Source organism: Terrapene carolina, unplaced genomic scaffold, assembly GCF_002925995.2.
Source record: "Terrapene carolina triunguis isolate 2854851 unplaced genomic scaffold, T_m_triunguis-2.0 Scaffold68, whole genome shotgun sequence".
NCBI lineage: Eukaryota > Metazoa > Chordata > Testudines > Emydidae > Terrapene > Terrapene triunguis.
The window spans coordinates 66,194,392-66,213,550 of record NW_020664419.1 but is presented as its reverse complement, the minus strand read 5'-3'; the positions used below and the strand labels follow the sequence as shown (position 1 = coordinate 66,213,550).

General features: G+C 38.5%; 1 protein-coding gene across 6 annotated transcripts in view; it reads left to right on the top strand.

Annotated features, from left to right (window-relative positions):
- Window positions 1-19,159, top strand: part of PPP1R12A (protein phosphatase 1 regulatory subunit 12A) — a 200,349-nt gene that overhangs the window by 135,990 nt on the left and 45,200 nt on the right. For 2 of the 6 annotated variants that reach the window (XM_024196688.2, XM_024196687.2), the window contains exons 10-16: window positions 3,978-4,094; window positions 4,475-4,690; window positions 5,672-5,766; window positions 7,591-7,713; window positions 10,174-10,341; window positions 10,781-10,957; window positions 18,287-18,377. In XM_024196688.2, coding sequence (XP_024052456.1) covers window positions 3,978-4,094; window positions 4,475-4,690; window positions 5,672-5,766; window positions 7,591-7,713; window positions 10,174-10,341; window positions 10,781-10,957; window positions 18,287-18,377 — 987 coding nt within the window. The remainder of the gene's footprint in view (window positions 1-3,977; window positions 4,095-4,474; window positions 4,691-5,671; window positions 5,767-7,590; window positions 7,714-10,173; window positions 10,342-10,780; window positions 10,958-18,286; window positions 18,378-19,159) is intronic. The other 4 variants (XM_024196691.2, XM_024196689.2, XM_024196692.2 and 1 more) reach the window with 3 other exon arrangements.

Sequence of the window (19,159 nt, the reverse complement as noted above, 5' to 3'; positions counted from 1 at the left end):
ACCAGAGCAAGATTGTCTTAAACATCAATAGTTAGGTACCGGTAATTTTAGCATAAATGCTACGTTTCTTGTGCAGCTGAGGATGGCATCTAGCGTTAGCATTAGTAGTTCGAGAGCATGTTCAGTGTGCCAGACATTTTCCAGACAGAAAAGAATGTACTGCCCTTGCCACAAGGAGCTCACAGTCTAAAGACAGGCATATAACAAGATAGATGTTAGAGGGGAAGGAGTAAAACCTATTGGTAGAGTGGCCATGACTTGGTCACAGCTAGCAAAAAGGTTAAATTTAACAATATACTTGTATGCATATTAGTTTAGGTCAGCTAGATTAACAGTAGGCATGACAGAAGAGAGCCTTGAAAAGGAATTTAAGTATGATCATTTGCCTTAATTATCTGAAGGATGATATTTTCAATGTGACTGTATCAAGGGTTTTTGTGCCATATGGAATTGACTTCCTCTGGCCTATGTTCAAAGTTTGTGTGGATGTCTGGACTAGTGTTTTGGCCACCATTTTTCTCACTAGCAAAACTAAAGAAGTTCATCTAAAGATGATAGATTTCTGAAGAGTCTATCCCTGCATATGACTGGTATTTGAGTGTGTTAAACTCTAAAGCTGTGTCTGTTTCAATTTTTTTTTTTTAAGAAGACTCTTATTTTCAGGCTTCTTTCCAGTGTGTCTTGTGCTCTTCAAGGAAAGATAGAAGCAGTCTTGACTGGATTAGTCTCAAGGGAGTGCTTGGAAGGATTCCACTAGCTTTAATCCATAGGAGTTGAAAAAGGAAGCCTGAGACAGGAAGTATAAACTGCTGTGGCCCTAATCCTGACCCCAGTGTAGTTGGGTCATGTGCCGGAGAGCTTTTCCAGGACTTAAACGAAGGAAGAATTCTACCCTCAGGCTGCTATAGCTCTAGCCTCTGCACTGCTTGTACACTGACCGTATTGATGGGGAAGTTACTAGTTGATTCACCATTTCTGCCCCACTTTCAAATCCTTATTCTGCAGTCCTTCTCAGGAAGACACCATTGAGCGCCATGGCGTGTGTGGGGTAGGCAACTTCTGCACATCAGGCTCATACTAGTTGCAAGAGGGCCCTCCACCGTATGGGAGGAGAAGCCAATTTCTGTGGGTTGTTAGCTCTCTTTCGGAGCCTCTGTGAGTTTGGTCTCTCAAAACGTAATGGCCAGAACTCTAGGAGGCTTCAACCATTGTATTAAGGTAGTGATACATCTTCAGGCTAGTGTCTCAAAGCATATCAAGAGTTGAGATACTCTGGACATAACATCCAAGAGAGTGCTCAGGTTTGGGGGGGAAGGGGAGAGTGCACAAGGAGCCTCGAGCTCAGCACCTCTTTCAAGGACTGTGAGGAACTAGTGCTGCAGTAGCCTTTTCAAAGTGGATGAGTATAATGTTTGTATTGCAGTATGGCCAGGAGGAGCTAATAAGGGGTGCCTTTGATTTAGGCTGTACAAACACATCATGAAAGGCAGTTCCTACCCAAAGAACTTAAATTAGTTCTAATTTAAAAAAAAAAAATGCAACAAGTGGATATATCACACAATCTAAAGAAATAGGGGAGGGATCATGAGGCTAAAAAAATGTGGGAAACCTGTGATTATATAGTATAGTATAACATGCAAGCCATGGCTATAAAGTTATATGCACAGCCAGAAGGTTTTTAATAAGTTAGAATTAGGGCTGGTCTATACTTAGCCGCTAGTTCGGCGGCTGGAAATCGAACTTCCTGGTTCGATTTATCGCGTCTGGTCTGGACGCGATAAATCGAACCAAGAAGTGCTCGCCGTCGACTGCGGTACTCCATCTCAACGAGAGGAGTACCGCGGAGTCGACGGGGGAGCCTGCCTGCCCCGTGTGGACCGCGTCTGAACCGCGGTAAGTTCGAAGTAAGGTATGTCGACTTCAGCTACGTTATTCACGTAGCTGAAGTTGCGTACCTTACTTCGACTTGGGGGGTTAGTGTAGACCAGGCCTTAGAGGCTATGAATAAACAAACTCGATATCAAGGATCCCTATGAGCTATCTACCTAGTCAATATCAGTTGGTGTTTTCCTGTAGGTGTAATGGTACAAGTGGGTCACCAGAGAACATTTGAAGAAGAGGTTAGGCTTTATGGGCAGGCACTGACTCTCTTCTTGAAGGGAGCATGATGTTTGTGCTCCCTAGAGGTCCTGAGGGCTGTGCTTTAGGCACAATACATCCTATTTTGTGCAATAATTCAACTTGCAATGTATGTTCTAGCCTCAAACCTGCTCAAATAGAAGAGAATCCTATAAATTGCCACTGTTCCTCATGCAATGTTATCTTATGGTAGGTAAAAGAAATTAGCTTAGCCTTTGAGATTCCATCAGTGCTTAGATAAAAGTAAATTTGAACTAGTGGATGACCAAACTGATAGTGCTATATATTGCACTGTAGTAGAGTTAAATGTCCAAGGTTTGGAGAGGAATGGTTCTGCTTCTAAAGTGGAGTGGTTATGTGAAAGGTGGTGGGCTAGTTTTATTTCTGAAGACCTCAACTGCTTGTATCATCTTCCTTCATAGCAACATGTGCAGTATAGTACACTCTTCTGTTATGAGAGGGGGAGAAAGGAAATAAAAAATACACTAGAGTTAAAAATAGTTGTAGGTTGCTAATGATAATGGCCAATGTACTGTGTGGAGATGAGAGCATCTTTGGATGTGTGTATATATATGTCCTGACCAAAGGTATCAATGAAAGGTCACAGTCAGATGCAAAGTCACTCTTGCTTAATCCTCTTTCTTATGCTGCAGTCAGGGACCCATGATCATTAACAGCCTTCGGTATCTTATTCCTTTAGTATCTTATTCCTTTAGTTGATGAAGGCTAGATTCAATGAGATGACACATATTTGCAAAGTGTGTGCTGCTGGCTGATGAATAGAGTTGTACATCATTTGTGTGCCCTGTGGGGTTGGAAAGATATGGCACTTTTGATCTCTGAAATGTAGAGAGATACAAAGAGCAAAAAGTGGGTCAGTATTGACTAAGGTGGAAGGATCAGGCACAGTGAAATGTAGGCTTTTCAGTAGGTGAAGAGGATACTATCCATTGACCAACAGTAATTGCTAGTTTCATAGCTGTGCTCAACTGCTGTAAGAACAAACAGTTAATGTGAATTTTACCAACCAGTGGATTGGATAGGCTACTGTTAGATGGATTTTCAGTCCACACAGTGATGTGTGTATTGTTTATAATGTGGCAATTTGATTGATTTGCTCTTTGTCCAGCCTTCATACCCCATCCCATCACCTCTGCACTCAGGCTGCACCATGCTTTCCATCATCCCAAGCCTCCTTCTCCTTGGACATATCCAGTCTTTCTTTGTCTGGTAACCATTCCAGCTTCTCTGACTTCTAGTTTCTGTTAAAATTGTCCCTAGTGATTACACAACTATCTGAGCTGTATGACCTCCATTTTCCACAGAATTCTTGGATTTCAGGTCTCTAAAGTATTTTTATAACTTAAAAGGGATAACATTTTAAATATAACTTCAAGTTGACAGTGTATATTGAACAAATGATTAAAAACTGGAATGCATTGGTCATTTAGCTTATTCTATACCAGTATATATGGTAAGTTTTATGTTTGGGTCTACCATGTGAAAAGTACAGCAGATAAACTTTCTCAAAATGTAGAATATCAGAATGTTGTAATTATCTTTGTTATATATGAAAGCTTCATTGCCTTTTGTATGTGGAAACTAAATGCATTTTTGTATCAAAATGTATCATTTCACAACATGGTCTAGTGTATTTAATAGGAACTTTTTACCAAAGTATTAGAAATGTCTTGTTGCTTTTAGATATTTTGTGCTTCAAAGAAGAACAGTGTACATGAATAAGGAATTGAGTGTGTGGATTTAAAACAAAAAGCTTCTTTTTCTCTATTTCCATTCTTTCACTCTTCATCTTTGTGTCTTGTCTTAATTGGCTCTAGTATGATTTCATTCCTCCTATCATGCCTGTGGCGGAGTCAGTACATCCTGCATCATGGAGGCAGGGCTTGCGCAAAACTGGCATTGTTCTTGTGCCCAATAAGGGTGAAAAGTCTATGGTGAGGCTTTGGTGTGTACAGGATTTGTTTCAGTTTGCAAAGTAACATATTTAATCAAAGTGTTGATACCAGAGTTGCATGGTTTTCAATTGTGTGTAAATTTTTGTTTGCATCTCTTTATCACAGTGTGTATTATGAAGTGTAGAGGGATTTCAAGCTAACTTTTAGAAAAGTTGTTTTCCTTTTTGATCCATTTGTTTCTTATGTCATTAACCTACCCAGGAAATGAACATGTATTGGTTGCCCCTTCCTCCACCAAAAAAAAAATCCAATATGATAACTGGAAGTAGCTAAGTATTTTGAAATATCCCTAAGAAGCATGAAATACCAGAGTTAGTGTAAGTTAATGACGTTTAACTTAATGATGTCTTTGTTTACAGTTTCCAACTTCAACAACCAAGGTTTCTCCCAAAGAGGAAGAGAGAAAAGATGAATCTCCTGCCTCTTGGAGGTTAGGTCTTCGAAAGACTGGCAGCTATGGGGCACTTGCAGAGATTACAGCTTCCAAAGAAGCTCAGAAAGAAAAGGACTCTACAGGTGTTATGCGTTCGGCTTCAAGTCCCAGACTCTCTTCTTCATTAGACAACAAAGAAAAGGTAACCATTTTCAGAATATAAAACAACATTTTAAATTCTGGCCAGTTAACTTAGTATAAATATTAGTTATGATTTAAAGTGAATGTCATATAAACTCCACTACAATGTAGCTATCTATACGAGTACATAATGCTCTTACAAAGTTTTATTAAAAGTCAGCTGTTAAATTGTGGCATTCTGGTCTTGAAAGGCAGTAGAGCTGCCCTAGAAGAAATGCAGCTGTTATGCCATCTTTTGAAAAATGTAGCAGGCCTCTCTCTCCACACAGAGCAGCTTCATTAGCTGTTGCAAGAGTGTATGTGCAGGGCCTTGCCACCTTTGGGAAGACTTGCACCACTAGTTGTGCAAAGTCTTGTGCAGTGAAGGGAGTGCAAAGATTGTGATAGTTTCTGTCCCTTGCTGCAGAGTGCTGGGGATGAGGACCAAAAAAGGCTCCTTATACCCCTTCATTCACATCTTGTGTGGACAAAGATTAATCTTTTATCTTCCTAAATTAAGCATTCATTAAAACTGTTACTAATTTGGCATAGACATTTGAGCAAAAATACTTCATGGTTTTGCTTGTTACAAAGTAATGTAATTCCTTTTTTCAAGTTCTAATGTCTTTGTGCACGTAATCCTGATTAAATATGTTTGCAGATTTTAGGAAAACACTAAAACACTTTAAACGGTAGTTACAATTGGCTGTTATTTTAAACTGAACCTTTGGAGACATATTAATAGAAAAACAAAAGGACATAAAATTAAGACAGTTGGTCCTTTGAACAGTTTGCCATTCCCAGTATGATGCTTGTTATTCTTAACTTCTGCCTGATGCTAATTGTGCAAATTAACTTGGAATATAAATAGAGTTGGAATTGGCATAGATAATTTTGTAACTTTGACAGGAGTGCAACTAGGGACATTTGAATAGCTTTTAATATAACTTATGACTATCATACAAAGCTATTCTTGACTTCTAAAAAATTTTCTGTCTTAAAGGAGAAGGATAATAAAGGAACTAGACTTGCATATGTTGCACCTACAATACCAAGACGACTGGCCAGTACATCTGACGTTGATGAGAAAGAAAACAGGTGACTCTTGAAGCTGTAACTTGCTTTTTAACTATACACACAATTATTTGATATCAGAATCTCTTGGAAACTAGCCTCTGGACCTCCAAAAGAAAAGTTGAGTTGTCTTTAATGATGTTATGCCTCCAGAATATTTTAATAGGTTAACTGTTTTCATGTACTAAGATGGTAGTAGTAGCTATTTAAGGCCCTTCATATACAATAATCATTTTCTACATATTTACATTGCTGTTACAAGTGCATCCTCTTTCTCTTTTGCTTGAATCACATGTAATGTTACCATTTTAGGTTGCCACTAACATTTTTCTTCCAATATAAAATTTGTGGTGTGTCGTAGGCTTTCTTTATTTTGTAGAGGCAAATATATTTTCCAAGGGGGACTTGTGTTAGCCATTTCATATGCGGCTGTAGGAGTTGTAGAATTTCTATCTAGCTAGACACTGACCTTATTTAAAAAGAAAAAAAAAGTTTGTTGGATTTCCTTGCCTGCAGTTAGACCATGGGAGCCGATTGATCTAACACGATAGCTGTATAAAGCCTTAGAAGACTCTTTTCACTTCTCCCTCTCTCTGAGCTTTGCTCTTGTCTAGGAAAACATACATGAGGTGAGAAAAGCAAAAGTTCTGGTGTAAACCTGTTGGAGTGGAGGGTTGAAGTGGGAAGACTGGTTGCTCATCTAGTCTCTTATAGATCAGTAGATTAACCAGAGATCCTCCTAAACTGCCCTGCAAAAGTCTTAACAGTTTTGAGAATATAGCAGTTTAGAAGGATCTCTGATTGGGTATCTTTTCTTTTTGGAGAGAGAATGCTGAAATTACACTGTACAAAGTGATAAATCATAGTTTTCAAACCCCCTACCCTCCAACCAATTCTTTTTACTTTGTTCATGATATCATAGCCCACACATGCATCACTGCCTTCTTTCCATCAAAATGGAAAAACATTATTTAAAGAAACTTCTTGCACAGGATTTTCACTCTTCAGTCTCAGGCTTCCAGTAGAAGACAGGGCTGAACTCCTTTAATTCAAGAGCTTTCGACTCGGAGGAAGTGAAAGCTAGCTAGTACATGAGACCCTACTGATGCCCTTTTACCAGTCAGTGCTTTTCTTTTCCCTGGACTTTTATTCAATTCTGAAGTTTTTAAACACAAAAACAAACTGATTTGTTTATTAATTTTCATGGTAAAGTTTCTAATTGACTTGTTTTGTGGGAGCGTGTGCTTCCTATGTACTGCAAGATTTGGCTGGAAATTCCTAGGGACTTAGGTAGTGATAGGTAGTGTCACATGGCAGTCCACTGGATGGTGGACATTGTAGGCCATATTGCCCGCTAGCCCACATTACCAGTGACTCAAAGGGCAAAACAGCTTTTGAACTAGGGGAGATACTCCAAAGAATGAGAAATCCTGGGAGACTGGCTTGGAGAAGCAAAATTACAGGTAAGTAGTTTTCCCTTGACTGCATTATGGTGTCCCAGTAGCATTAGACTCTTGCCCCTGTCATAAGAACTAAAAACCAATGATGTCAACATGTAAAATATGACTATTAATTTGATATTTCTGGTTTCCCTTCTCTTCCATAGCCTCCTTTCATCCATGTGTTTTCTTTTATATGTCTATCAGTATTAACATGACTAGATATAGTAATTTATCTATAGGAGCTTTGAAATTTGCTAACTAAAAGGTAATTTTATTGCTGTCTGCACAGGTATGCTTACTTTCTCAAGTCCCAATCCTGTATTTTTCCTCTCTTCTGCAATCCCCTTTAAAGAAACAAACAAAACTATCATAATACAAGCCTTACACAAATACAATCCTTTTACAGGGATTCATCTGCTAGCTCAATACGTAGTAGTGGTTCTTACACAAGAAGAAAATGGGAGGAAGATGTCAAGAAAAACAGCTTGAATGAAGTACCTACATCACTAAATACAAGTTATCAAAAAAGGTAAGGGCTGTGACCCTGTGTATTGCTTTCAGCAAAATAAGTGAACAAATTGTTAGCTTGTGTTTAAGAAAAACTATTAAATGATTAATGCATTTTTTACCCTACAAGGACAGTTTTCAATTAAACATTGCCACCGTAAAGATGTCACCCTTTTTTTTTTATCATAAAACAAAAATTAATTCCAAAATAATGCCAAGAGAGACTCCCAAAAGGAAGAGAAGTTAAAGTCCTTGTGGCGTAAGTTTATTCTTAAAACACACACACACACACACACACACACACACACACACACACACACCAACCAAAAAAATCCCCCAATTACTTGTTTCACAAACAATTATTTTTTCTAAACATGATTTTACAAACCAGCTTAGAGTTGTGCATGTGAAGTAGGAATAGCAGTAATTACTATATTTAAAGTTGCATAAATTTTTCCATTCTGCCATCCTGTTTGTTTGAAATTTCCAGATTTGGTAACTAATTATCCTAATACTAGGTGACTATTTTTTAAATATTTGAATAAAATGGTTCAGCCTCTTCTTGTAAGTTTGAGGATGGTGGGGTAGAAAAATTGTGATTTTTTTTTTTTTTTGGACAAAGTTCTTGTGCCAATATTCCTAGGGATTGAACTATTTTAAAATTAGGCATGGCCACAGACTTCATAGAATATAGACATATGCCTACTCTGGATTTTTTTTTTTTTTTAAAAGAAGATTCTTGATATGAATGAGATTTGACTCCATTGAAAATAACTATCCATTCATACACAGTATACATTGCAGAGAGTTTTCTCGCAAAGGGCCAAGTCCTGAAAACGTACACATTAATAACTTTACTCAGTTGAGTAATTCCACTGATGGGACTACTCATGTGAGTAAAGTTACTCACGTCGGTAAGTGTTTGTATGATTGGGCCATAAGCATGTAAAGTTTATAGATTAAAAAAGGCTGTGCTACCCATGGATGTATGGATAACTAACTGCATGCTGAAACATGAAGGCAGGGGGCTGGACTCGATGACCTTTCAGGGTCCCTTCCAGTTCTATGAGATAGGTATATCTCTATATATTTGGGGGGAGGGATAGCTCAGTGGTTTGAGCATTGGCCTGCTAAACCTAGGGTTGTGAGTTCAGTCCTTGAGGGGGCCATTTAGGGATCTGGGGCAAAATCAGTACTTGGTCCTGCTAGTGAAGGCAGGGGGCTGGACTCAATGACCTTTCACAATTACAGCTCACTGAATCTCAGGGAGGATCAGCTTGCTTTGAGCCTCAGCATAATTTAAAGCAGCCTGGTTGCTGCTCCAGCTTCTGCCTTCCTGCTGTGATCCCACAGGGTTCCCACACCAGGACTGAGTGGGGGCTTAGTGTGCCAGCTTGGTACCATTTGAGAGCTCCCCACACTAGCAGCATTCTAAGATGGGCAGCTCCAGCTGCTTTCTGGCCCCTTTTGTGTAATTCAGGCAGCCCAAAGGGGCCAGTAAACAAATCAGAATGTGACACCTATATTGCTATTGCTTGAGAAATAGCATGAGATCATGCAGCTGAAGACTGTATTATATTCCATCTGCACAAGGGGTAGAGTTCAGATTCTTTAAGTTGGTAATTCCTGCGTTCTTAATGTACAACTTTTATGTTCTTTTATCATAGGTTTCTTTTGTATGCAAATTTAACAGCTGTAGAAGAATAAAAAATCCAGAGTAGTCATGGCAAACTGACAGTACTCATACTATTGTGTTGCAGTAATGTGACAGTCTGTAGAGCCCATGAGGGTATGGAGCTACTAAGTTCAGGCACAGAAAAAGCATATCTGATCACAGTGCTTTCAACTCTGCTATGCAGAATGAGAAGTTCAGGGACAGTTGTGTGGGAACCTTTGTGTTCTTTTCTTCCTCCTGACCTCTTTTTCCTCTCTACCCCTTGAAATATTGAGATGAAAGGGGGAGTGTTAGAAAGAGAGTTAGAAATAGAGTGGCGTAATATTTCTGAGCTACAATGGAGCAAATCCACAGAGAGCTTGAAAAGAGAGGCAGCAGTTATGAATAACTGAGAATGTTGCTGGCATCTGTGTGTATGGATATTGGAGAATCCATTGAGATGGGTGATGCAGTAGTCGAAGAATGAGGCAGTGAAGATGATGAGGACTTCGGCAGAGGCAATTGAAACACAACTACATATATGTAAGCCTATGGGGTGGTAATATTCTGTCTCCAAATCTGCCTGAGTAGCAGAAGAAAAGTCCAGGATTAAGGATGACTCTCAGGTTACAGCATCGCAGGCTGAAAGAGGGGCTGAGTAAAGGGAAATAGGAATGCAATTCCAATTTGAAAATGTTCCTTTTGCCCAAAAAACGTGTCTGAGATGAGGTCATGTGTTTTAATTAATCACTTCGTAGCTTTATGACGTCTTTATGTGCAAATATAAATGATACAAACACAACCTATATAAATGCCTCTCGCCCTCAGTGGCTCCTTTGGTAGAAGACAAGATGACTTGATTAGTTCTCATGTTCCAAGTACTACGTCAGCACCAACAGTTACCTCTTCAGCTGGTCTTCAGAAAAGCCTGCTTTCCAGCACAAACACTACTACAAAGATTACAACGGGTTCTACTTCAGCAGGTGTACAAAGCAGGTAAGGGCATCAACACACTGTGTGTCAAATTGACTGTGTGCTTATGTATGTGCATGCTTTTTTTGTTTAGTAGGTCATGGGGCTCTGGATTTTTTCATTTTCCTGTTAAATTTGTTTAAACATATACAATTTGGCTCAAAAATAATTGTGGATGGCTTTCGCTATTAAGTGGCAGCTATGCATGTCTGTAAAAGAATAATTTGAGTGCTAGAAGGGTAAAGAATAATAAAGTTCAAGCAGTGTGAACTGTTTAACTTTAAATTTATCTAATTTAATGGCTCCAGGTGAGCTTCATATTTCATAGCAGAGACATTTCTCCATTTGTTCTTTTAAAAAAAATCCATCCCTCAACTTACATGTTATCTGCTGTTTAGTAAAGTGCTTTCATTGTTTAGCGTTTCCTTTTCTCTTTTTTGTGTTGCTGCTTGTGATGCGATAGTACCTCAAATCGTTTGTGGGCTGAGGATAGTACTGAGAAAGAAAAGGACAATGTTCCTACAGCAGTGACCGTTCCTGTTGCGCCATCTGTTGTAAATGCTACAGCTACTACCACAACCATGACTACAACTACTTCTGGCACTGTGTCCTCCACGTCAGAGGTCAGGGAGAGACGGAGGTGTGTAAAGGTCCTGCGAGTAATGGTGCTATTACACAAAATGATCGTTTTCTTATTTATAAAAAAGTGCAGTAGTTAATTGTAAATCAGCTAGTACAGTAAGTGAAGCAATACTTGTCTGTTTACTAACTGTACTGAAACAGCTATCAACATGATACAGATTTCATTAACCTTCCAAAAACTGTTTTGAGAGAAACTTCCAAAGTATCTCACAAAATATCTTAAACTAAAGATAACATTGTGAGTTATGCTCTTTCATGTTACTTCTATTTTGTTTTGCCCTTGAATTATAATGTAGATTTTTGGCATAGGTTACTTTCAGGTTTATATATCTGTTCTTTGCTTAACGGTTCACCTAAAAAAAAAAAAAAGTCCCAAATACCTATAGTAACACTGTGGAAAGATTTCTAAATGGGGGGGTAGGGAGGGAAGAAACTGGTTGACAACTGAAGTGATTAAAATAGCACAATGAACTTTGTAGTAAGTAATTACCCTTACCAATATAAATATAGAAGTATCTCAATAACCACACACTGAAATAAGAAGGCATTGTGTAGTATTTATTTCAGTTATTAGTGTGTATGTCTGATCGCATAGAGATACAGAACATTGAACCAAACATTCTTTGTGATGTCTATACCTCACGCAGAATCAAGCCTACCAGCCCAGATCAACAAAGTTGGGCTTGCGGTACTGTGCTAAAAATAGCTGCGTTAGACAGTGCTTTAAAGTTGCAGCTTGGGCTCTGAAGTCCACACCCTTCTCTAGGTTTCATGGTAGCACAAGTTTGCGAGCCAAAGTCTGTTGACCTGGGAGGCTTGCTGCTATAAGCCGCATAGAAATACCTTGAGGGCTAGTCTACACTAGAAGCGCTACAGCAGCACTGATGCAGTTGCATTGCTGTAGCGCATCTGGTGAAGATATTGTCTGCTGATGGGAGAGAGTTCTCCCGTTGGCATAATAAAACTACCTCCTCAAGAAGCAGTAGCTATGTTGGTGGGAGACATAGCACTGTCTACACTGGTGCTTAGGTTAGTGTAACTTGCGTTGCTCGGGGGATGGCTTATTCGCACCCGTGAGCAACATAAATTATACCGACATAACCTGTAGTGTAGACAAGCCCTAAGTATTTATCTTCAATATGTAATCACATACTACTTTCTCTTTGGAAAATAAAAGGTCTAGGGAAATTCAGAAATCAAGCTCTCTAGTTGCAAATGTAATATAATTGATGTTTAGCATTCACAACAGGTGGAAAACTGGCAGGAGAAACCTAGATCCTTCTGGTTTACTACACCAGAAGATACCACATGGCAGACATGCTAATTTTGTGATGTAAACTTGGGACAATTTTTAATCTGTCTTCCCCACTTCGACATTGGAGGCATCTGGGGGAATGATGTGGCTCACAAGCCATTTTGTAGTAAGCACTACTTCGCATATGTATTTTTCATAAAGTAGCATGGTTGCTGCAGGCAAAGTGTCTGTCACATAAAATTCATATAAATAAATGCAAGCAATGTAAAATTAGTGGAAGTATTGTTCCCAGTAAAGAAAACCTTCTATCACAACAGTTTGAATTTTAAACTGTTACTGTAACCACTGAAAGTCTGTTATGGACTGAAAAAAACAAGGAAATTCAGAGTTAAGGCTGTCACTCTGTCATTCACTCTTACTAGTGTGTCTAGGTATTGCACATATATTAAATAAGATCACAATATCCACTGTTAGATTTCTGCAAGTGGACTGAATTTCTTTGATTTTTAATTATATACTGGCCAAAAGATTTGGTGCAATGTAAAACTGTTTTAAATGAAAAGTGTTGATTGTATGTATAGTGCATAGCTTGCTAAATATTAAAAAAAATATAGTGACTTAGTCCATATTAATACACAAAATGTCTGCAAAATCTTACTTGAAAAGTAAACCCATTCAAAGCTATTCTAGTGCCTAAACAAACAGTGCATTTTGGGGCAAATTGAAGTAGTGAAAGTGTTCATCTGTAGCTAATTTTTAAAAAAGATTGGGAACAAAATAGGGAAGAGTGGGACAAAAATACTCTATCAGATAAATCTTTATGCAATTGTAATCTGTCACACATTTTTGCACACAGAATTATAAGCCTATAAAAAGGATTCTAGTGGTATGGGAGCTTTTCCATTATAGGTATATTAGCAGTAACAAATACTAGTATAGTAATTGCAGGCTCTAGGGCTTTGTCTAGACTAGAGGTTTATCTACCTGGGAAGTTACACCAGTATAATTATACCAGTGTAACTCCCTGTCTGAACACTCTTGATCAGGTGTAAGAGTGGCTTTTTTCTGGTTTAGTTTAAACCATATTCAAAGTGACTAAACGAAGGTGCAAAATGATGATGGTTTGATTGTTTGTGATGTGCAAAGAGATTCAGGTCCAAACCAGTAATATATATGTACGTGATGCCTTAAAGGAGCAATTTCACAAAGCTAAAAACGGTTGAGTCAGAACAGCTGGGAGAAAATTTAAACAAAAAGTGTCAATGATAACTGGCAATTGTTTGAGAACATTTTACTGTAGATGACCAAAAATCTGCAATTGTGAAAGAAGGCTACGCTTGTTTAAAAACAAAAACAGCCACAACATAACACCAACCTGACTTGGAAATGAGGTCTGACAGACGGTATCTCATGTGTGAGAGAGTGAGAGTGAGAATGGAAGGAAGGAAAAGCTGAGGGCAATTAATGTGAACAGGAACCTAGGAATTTTAGAAAATAGATAAGGAAAGCAAAAAGGACAAATAAATCTATGGCTAGCAGAGTTAAGGACAATAAGGAGTTATTTAATTATATTAGGAACAAAAAGAATCCTAACAGTAGTACTTTATTAGATGGAAATGGTAGAACTGTCAGTAATAAAAGTCAGAAATGTTGGATAGATATTTTTGATATGTATTTAGGAAAAAGCCAGATGAGGTATTTATATCATGATGAAATACTTTCCATTCCAACAGTAACTCAGGAAGATGTTAAACAGAAGCTAGCAAAGTTAGATATTTTTAAATCAGCAGGTGGGATGACTTGCTTCCAAGTGCTCTAAAAGAGTTGTCCAGCGAGCTCTCTGGACTGTTAATGTTGACTTTCAGTAACTATTGCAATACTGGGGAAGTTCCAGAGGACCAGAAGAAAGCTAATGTTGTACCGATATTATAACAGAGTAAACAGGATAACCTGAGTAATTATAAGCCTGCCAGTCTGTCATCTCTTCTGGGCAAAATAATGGATGGCTGATATGGAACTTAAAGAATTAGAGGAAGGTAATGTAATTAATGCCTGTCCGCATGGGTTTATGGAAGTCAAACTTCATATCACTTTTTTTTTTTATTGAGAATACAAATTTGGTTGATATAGTACACTTAGCCTTCTGTAGGGCACTTTACTTGGAACCGCATGACGTTTTGATTAAGAAATTAGAAAGATGCAAAATCAACATGGCACATATTAAATGAATTAAAAATAGGCTAACTGTTAGGTCTCAAAATATAATTGTAAAAGGGAATCAAATGGTGTGTTTTTAGAGAGATTCCATAGGGATCCATTCATAGCCCAATGCTATTTAACATTTTCATCAATAAAGAAAACGTAATATCATAACTGATAAAGTTTGCAGATGACACAGATTGGGGAAGTGGTAAATAACGAAGAGGACAGGTCACTGATACAGAGGTATCTGGATTGCTTGGTAAGCTGGGCGTAGGCAAACAATATGCATTTCACTAAAGTCATACATCTAAGAATAAAGAGTGTAGGCCATACTTGCAGGATGGAGTACTCTGTCTTGGGAAGTAGTGACTGAAAAAGACTTTGAGGGTCCTGGTCGGTAATCCGATGAACATTAGCACTTGTGCATCGCCAATTCAAGATTGCTAACATGGGACTTGTCTGCACTTGAAATGCTACAGAGGCACAACTGTAGCTGTGCCACTGTAGCACTTCAGCATAGACACTACCTATGCTTATGGGAAGGGTTCTTCTGTTGGCATAGATAATCCACCTTCCCAAGAGATGGTATCTAGGTCAATGAAAGAATTCTTCCATCGACCTAGCACTGTCTACACAGAGACTTAGGTTGGCTTAACTACGTTGCTCAAGGTTATGGAGTTTTCGCACCGCAGAGCAACGTAGCTCGGTCGATCTAATTTTCTAGTGTAAACCAGTCCACAATTTGAAACACTACTTAGCATCTAGTGTAGAAGCAGTTTAACACCTTTAAAATATTGTTAGCTTATTGGTCTAATCGGGGGAAGCCCAGAGTAGAGCCTGGCCAGCTAAGACAATTTTTAAGGTGATATAAAACACGTATGCTGGTGTGTGTGTGTGTGTGTGTGTGTGTGTGTGTGTGTGTGTGTGTGTGTTTTTAAAAATGTTAACTAACATGTTAAAATCCTAGTGTAGACATGGCAGTTTGTGTTTTAGCATGTGTTAGCCAACCGAGGTAAACCCTAGGGACTTTTAGTGTGGCCACAGCCTCCTGAATGCTGATGGTGGTGGGGGAGGGGGTGGTAAAGTAGTGGCCCCATCCCCAGGGCTGCCAGCAGGGGTTGGTCTCTTCTATATTAGAATTTTAACATGTTTGTTACCTAATAAGTTAAAAATATGTGGTTTTCCTGATGAAGGCAAGGTCTAGGTGGTAAGTGATATTTCCAAACACGTTAGCTAGCCCAGTTTTTAAAAAACAAAACATCTTTTTTCCTAATCTAGACTAGGCCTCGCTATCTAGCAAAGGAGAAGAGCTACCAAAAATACTACATGCATGGGAAATGAACATTCTTATGGATAGTATTTTATAGATGTTACATAGCAGGACGGAGGGCACTTGTAGAAATAGCTATTTTTGTATATATTAGGGCAAATTTGTCTTTGTTTTTAATCTGTCTGTTGGTAAAGTAGAGGTAGAAAATGGGTGATAATCCAATATTAGTTTGTGCAATTATTTGTTTGTTTTTTTTGAAGATGGAACATCCTCTCAAAAATGTTGTCAAATAATTTTAGTATTTTCAAATTGGCCGTCATCTCATTAATTTAAAGAGCTGTTCTTAATGATGTTTGTAGCGAGTGGTCTCCCAAAAGTAAAGGAATGTTTCCAACATTAACAAATATGTTCTTTACAAAAAAGCTAATAAAACATAACCAACCGTTTTGTATACAACATCAGAAAATGTGATAGTAGCTAAGTCATTATTGTGAAAGATGGATAAACTGACCAGTTTTGGGACCCAGAATGGTTCAAGGCTGCACAGTTTGTTGTCCTCAAACTTGGAATGCAGGATATATAATTTGTGAATAGAACTTTGTTTCAAGGCCTTCATTTTTGGTTGCATCTCAGCTTTTTTTCCAACTTTGTTACTCTAAAGATGCTAAAATATACTTGATACTTTTAAATAACTATCAGTTTTACACAGCAAAGAACTGATTATTAATAGGTCTAGCACTGATTTATTATCCTGTAATAGAAAATCAGCAGTTCCATTAAGATTTTTAATGGGATCATTATAGTTTTATAGATAATTCAGTAAGGGGCAAATCCTATGTCCACAGCTGAGGAGTCCTCACTTGTAGTTGAACCGATGCTGTTCTGCTGCACAAAGGAGTTAGGAAGATGCTTGTGGGAGAGGGGGATGCAGGGAGCAGAAACTCTGGGCCCAGCTGATCCATGTGTCAGAACGTAGCTCAGCATGAGGACCCAGAAAGTTCAGGGTGGAAATGGCTTCACATATTTTGGCACTGCCCCTGTGCTGTGATTGTGGAGGCTTTGGCCAGTCTCTACCACAAGTGAGAGCAGCTTTGAGGGCTGGATTAATTTGTGCTGAGCTGCCTGGACTAATTTGTATTGAACTGCCAACAGATTCTGTGGGCTATTAAAGCAGCTGGAATAGCAGGGTTGTGAGAGCACCCAAGCAAGCCACCTGCCCCACGGGCTTCTGATGGAAGCGGTCAAGGGTTGGCGTAGTGTACACCTGCAGAGAAGTCTCCCTGTACATAGGAGATATTCTTTTGGGGCCCTTGTGATGTTTTCAGAACTCTTTTACGCAATCAGAACTAGTGTAAAGGAGCCGTGGAGCATCCATAAATTGGGTCCCCCCTATGTGTAGGGGTCCCTGTATGGTAATGCACAGTGGGCTGTACATGTACAGGCTAAGGGAAAGGAAGGGGTGGGATTTGAGGATCTGCGTCTATACAAATTGTCCTGTCCTCCTTTGCAGGGCATGAAAGGGCATGCCATTCAAATCTGAGAAAGTTGAAACCTCAAAAGCAGAAATTCATTTAATGGCTTTAGGATAGAGCACTCAAATTTATATATGAAACAGAATCTCTCATGAAAATAATTCAGAAAACTTTGTTCTCTTTCCCCCAGAGTTAGAGAGGAGTGCTAGTTTTAGATCTTGTGTCTTGTAAGACTACTTGGGAGTTTTAACTGCCATGGATTTTTGGGGAGGTTGATTAGTCATGAGGCCAAGTGTTATGTTTTAATGTTTTGTTTTGCTTGGCAACATGGCTAAAAATCTATTACTTAGAGGCTGTTGTTCTAGATGTTCGTATGATCTTTGCTTTTATAAAATGACTACAAACCTGTAATACTGAAAAAAGACAATATTTCACTAACCTATAGCTATATTCAGAGTAGACTAAAGTTAGGGGAATAGCAAAGTCGTATATGAAATAGATTTGCTTGGTAACAATGCTACCTAATCAGTGCTAAATATGGTTTGTTTCTGAAGTTTTCCAAATTCATTTACTGAGCAATCACATACTCTGCGTTTTTAATACTGTGAGACAATAGATGGCATAGTAGGGCTTTCCTTTAATAGCCATATTCTTTACAATAGGTATATAAAATGCACGTTAAAGCTTCAGTCACTCATATATACCTACACACTGTATATCGGAGATACTCCACCCTTGTTTTAGCAGACTGGTAGAATACCAAAATAGTTTAAGGAAATGGTATTGGGAGAAAATGGCAAAATGAGTTTATTGTAAATAAGAAAATTGACTGGTTAGGATATTGTCTAGATCAGTAGTGCATTTTGGTGATATAATTCTAATATAACACTTAAAGATTAACTGGCTATAAATATGCTGAGATTTATTCAAAATACAGTTCTGTATGTCTTGCATTTTCAAAGACAGATTTAGGTATCTAGTTACATTATGTAGAATTTAGTTTTGGGGTTTCTTATAATTGCATTGATTTTCAATCATATCACATTGCAAATGTTCATTTCTTTAACCATTTAATGCATTGTGCAAAAATTAGTGGTTATTAAATATTATTTTAATTTTACACTTCAGATCATACCTCACTCCTGTTCGGGATGAAGAGTCTGAGTCCCAAAGAAAAGCTAGATCCAGGCAAGCAAGACAGTCCAGAAGATCCACACAGGTACAGTCTTTTTGTTCTTTTTTCATTTATAAACACATAAATTGGTGCCAAACTCTGCAATAACCTCATAATTTTCACAGTAAAACTTCAAATACAGTGACCGTTCTCCCCAGTGTAAACTCAGTACATACCATCAGATAAAATAATCCACACTGCAAACAACAACACCTCTCCAAATTTTAAAGCTCTTCCTCTCAAAATGTTTGGGAGAAAAGATGGGCCTTCTAGTGTGCCCTTAAGGTTAACAGATCCAGACTGCAGACTGGAGGGAAGCAAGCAGAGGTTTCCCCACAGAGTGTATTCCTGAAAGCCTCTTCCTGTTATATAGCAAAGTGGCTCCAGTTGAACGTCTTCATTGATTTCAGCTGTGACAATATGACATGCCTGGATAATTGGATCCCAAGCTATTTAGACCTTTAAAACCAACACTTTGAATTCCACGAGGAAACTTACTGGTAGCCATTACATTGTCTGAAACACAGTGCAATGTGCTCCAGGCTTGAAACTCTATTTAAGAAGCAGGCCTGGCATATTATATTTGCTTCAGTTTCTGAATGGTCCCTTGGTTGAAGTGACAGACCTGGATCTGTGGCGTGTTCCACATCAAAGAGAAAAATTCAAGCTAGTATACCTAGATGTAGATTGGAGGGGGGAGGGGGAGAAGCGCTCTTTGAACATCTAGGACTAACCCAAGATCTAAGAACACTCTGTAGTTTTGTGTATGTCTTTTACAAATACACCTCTACCTCGATATAATGCTGTCCTCGGGAGCCAAAAAATCT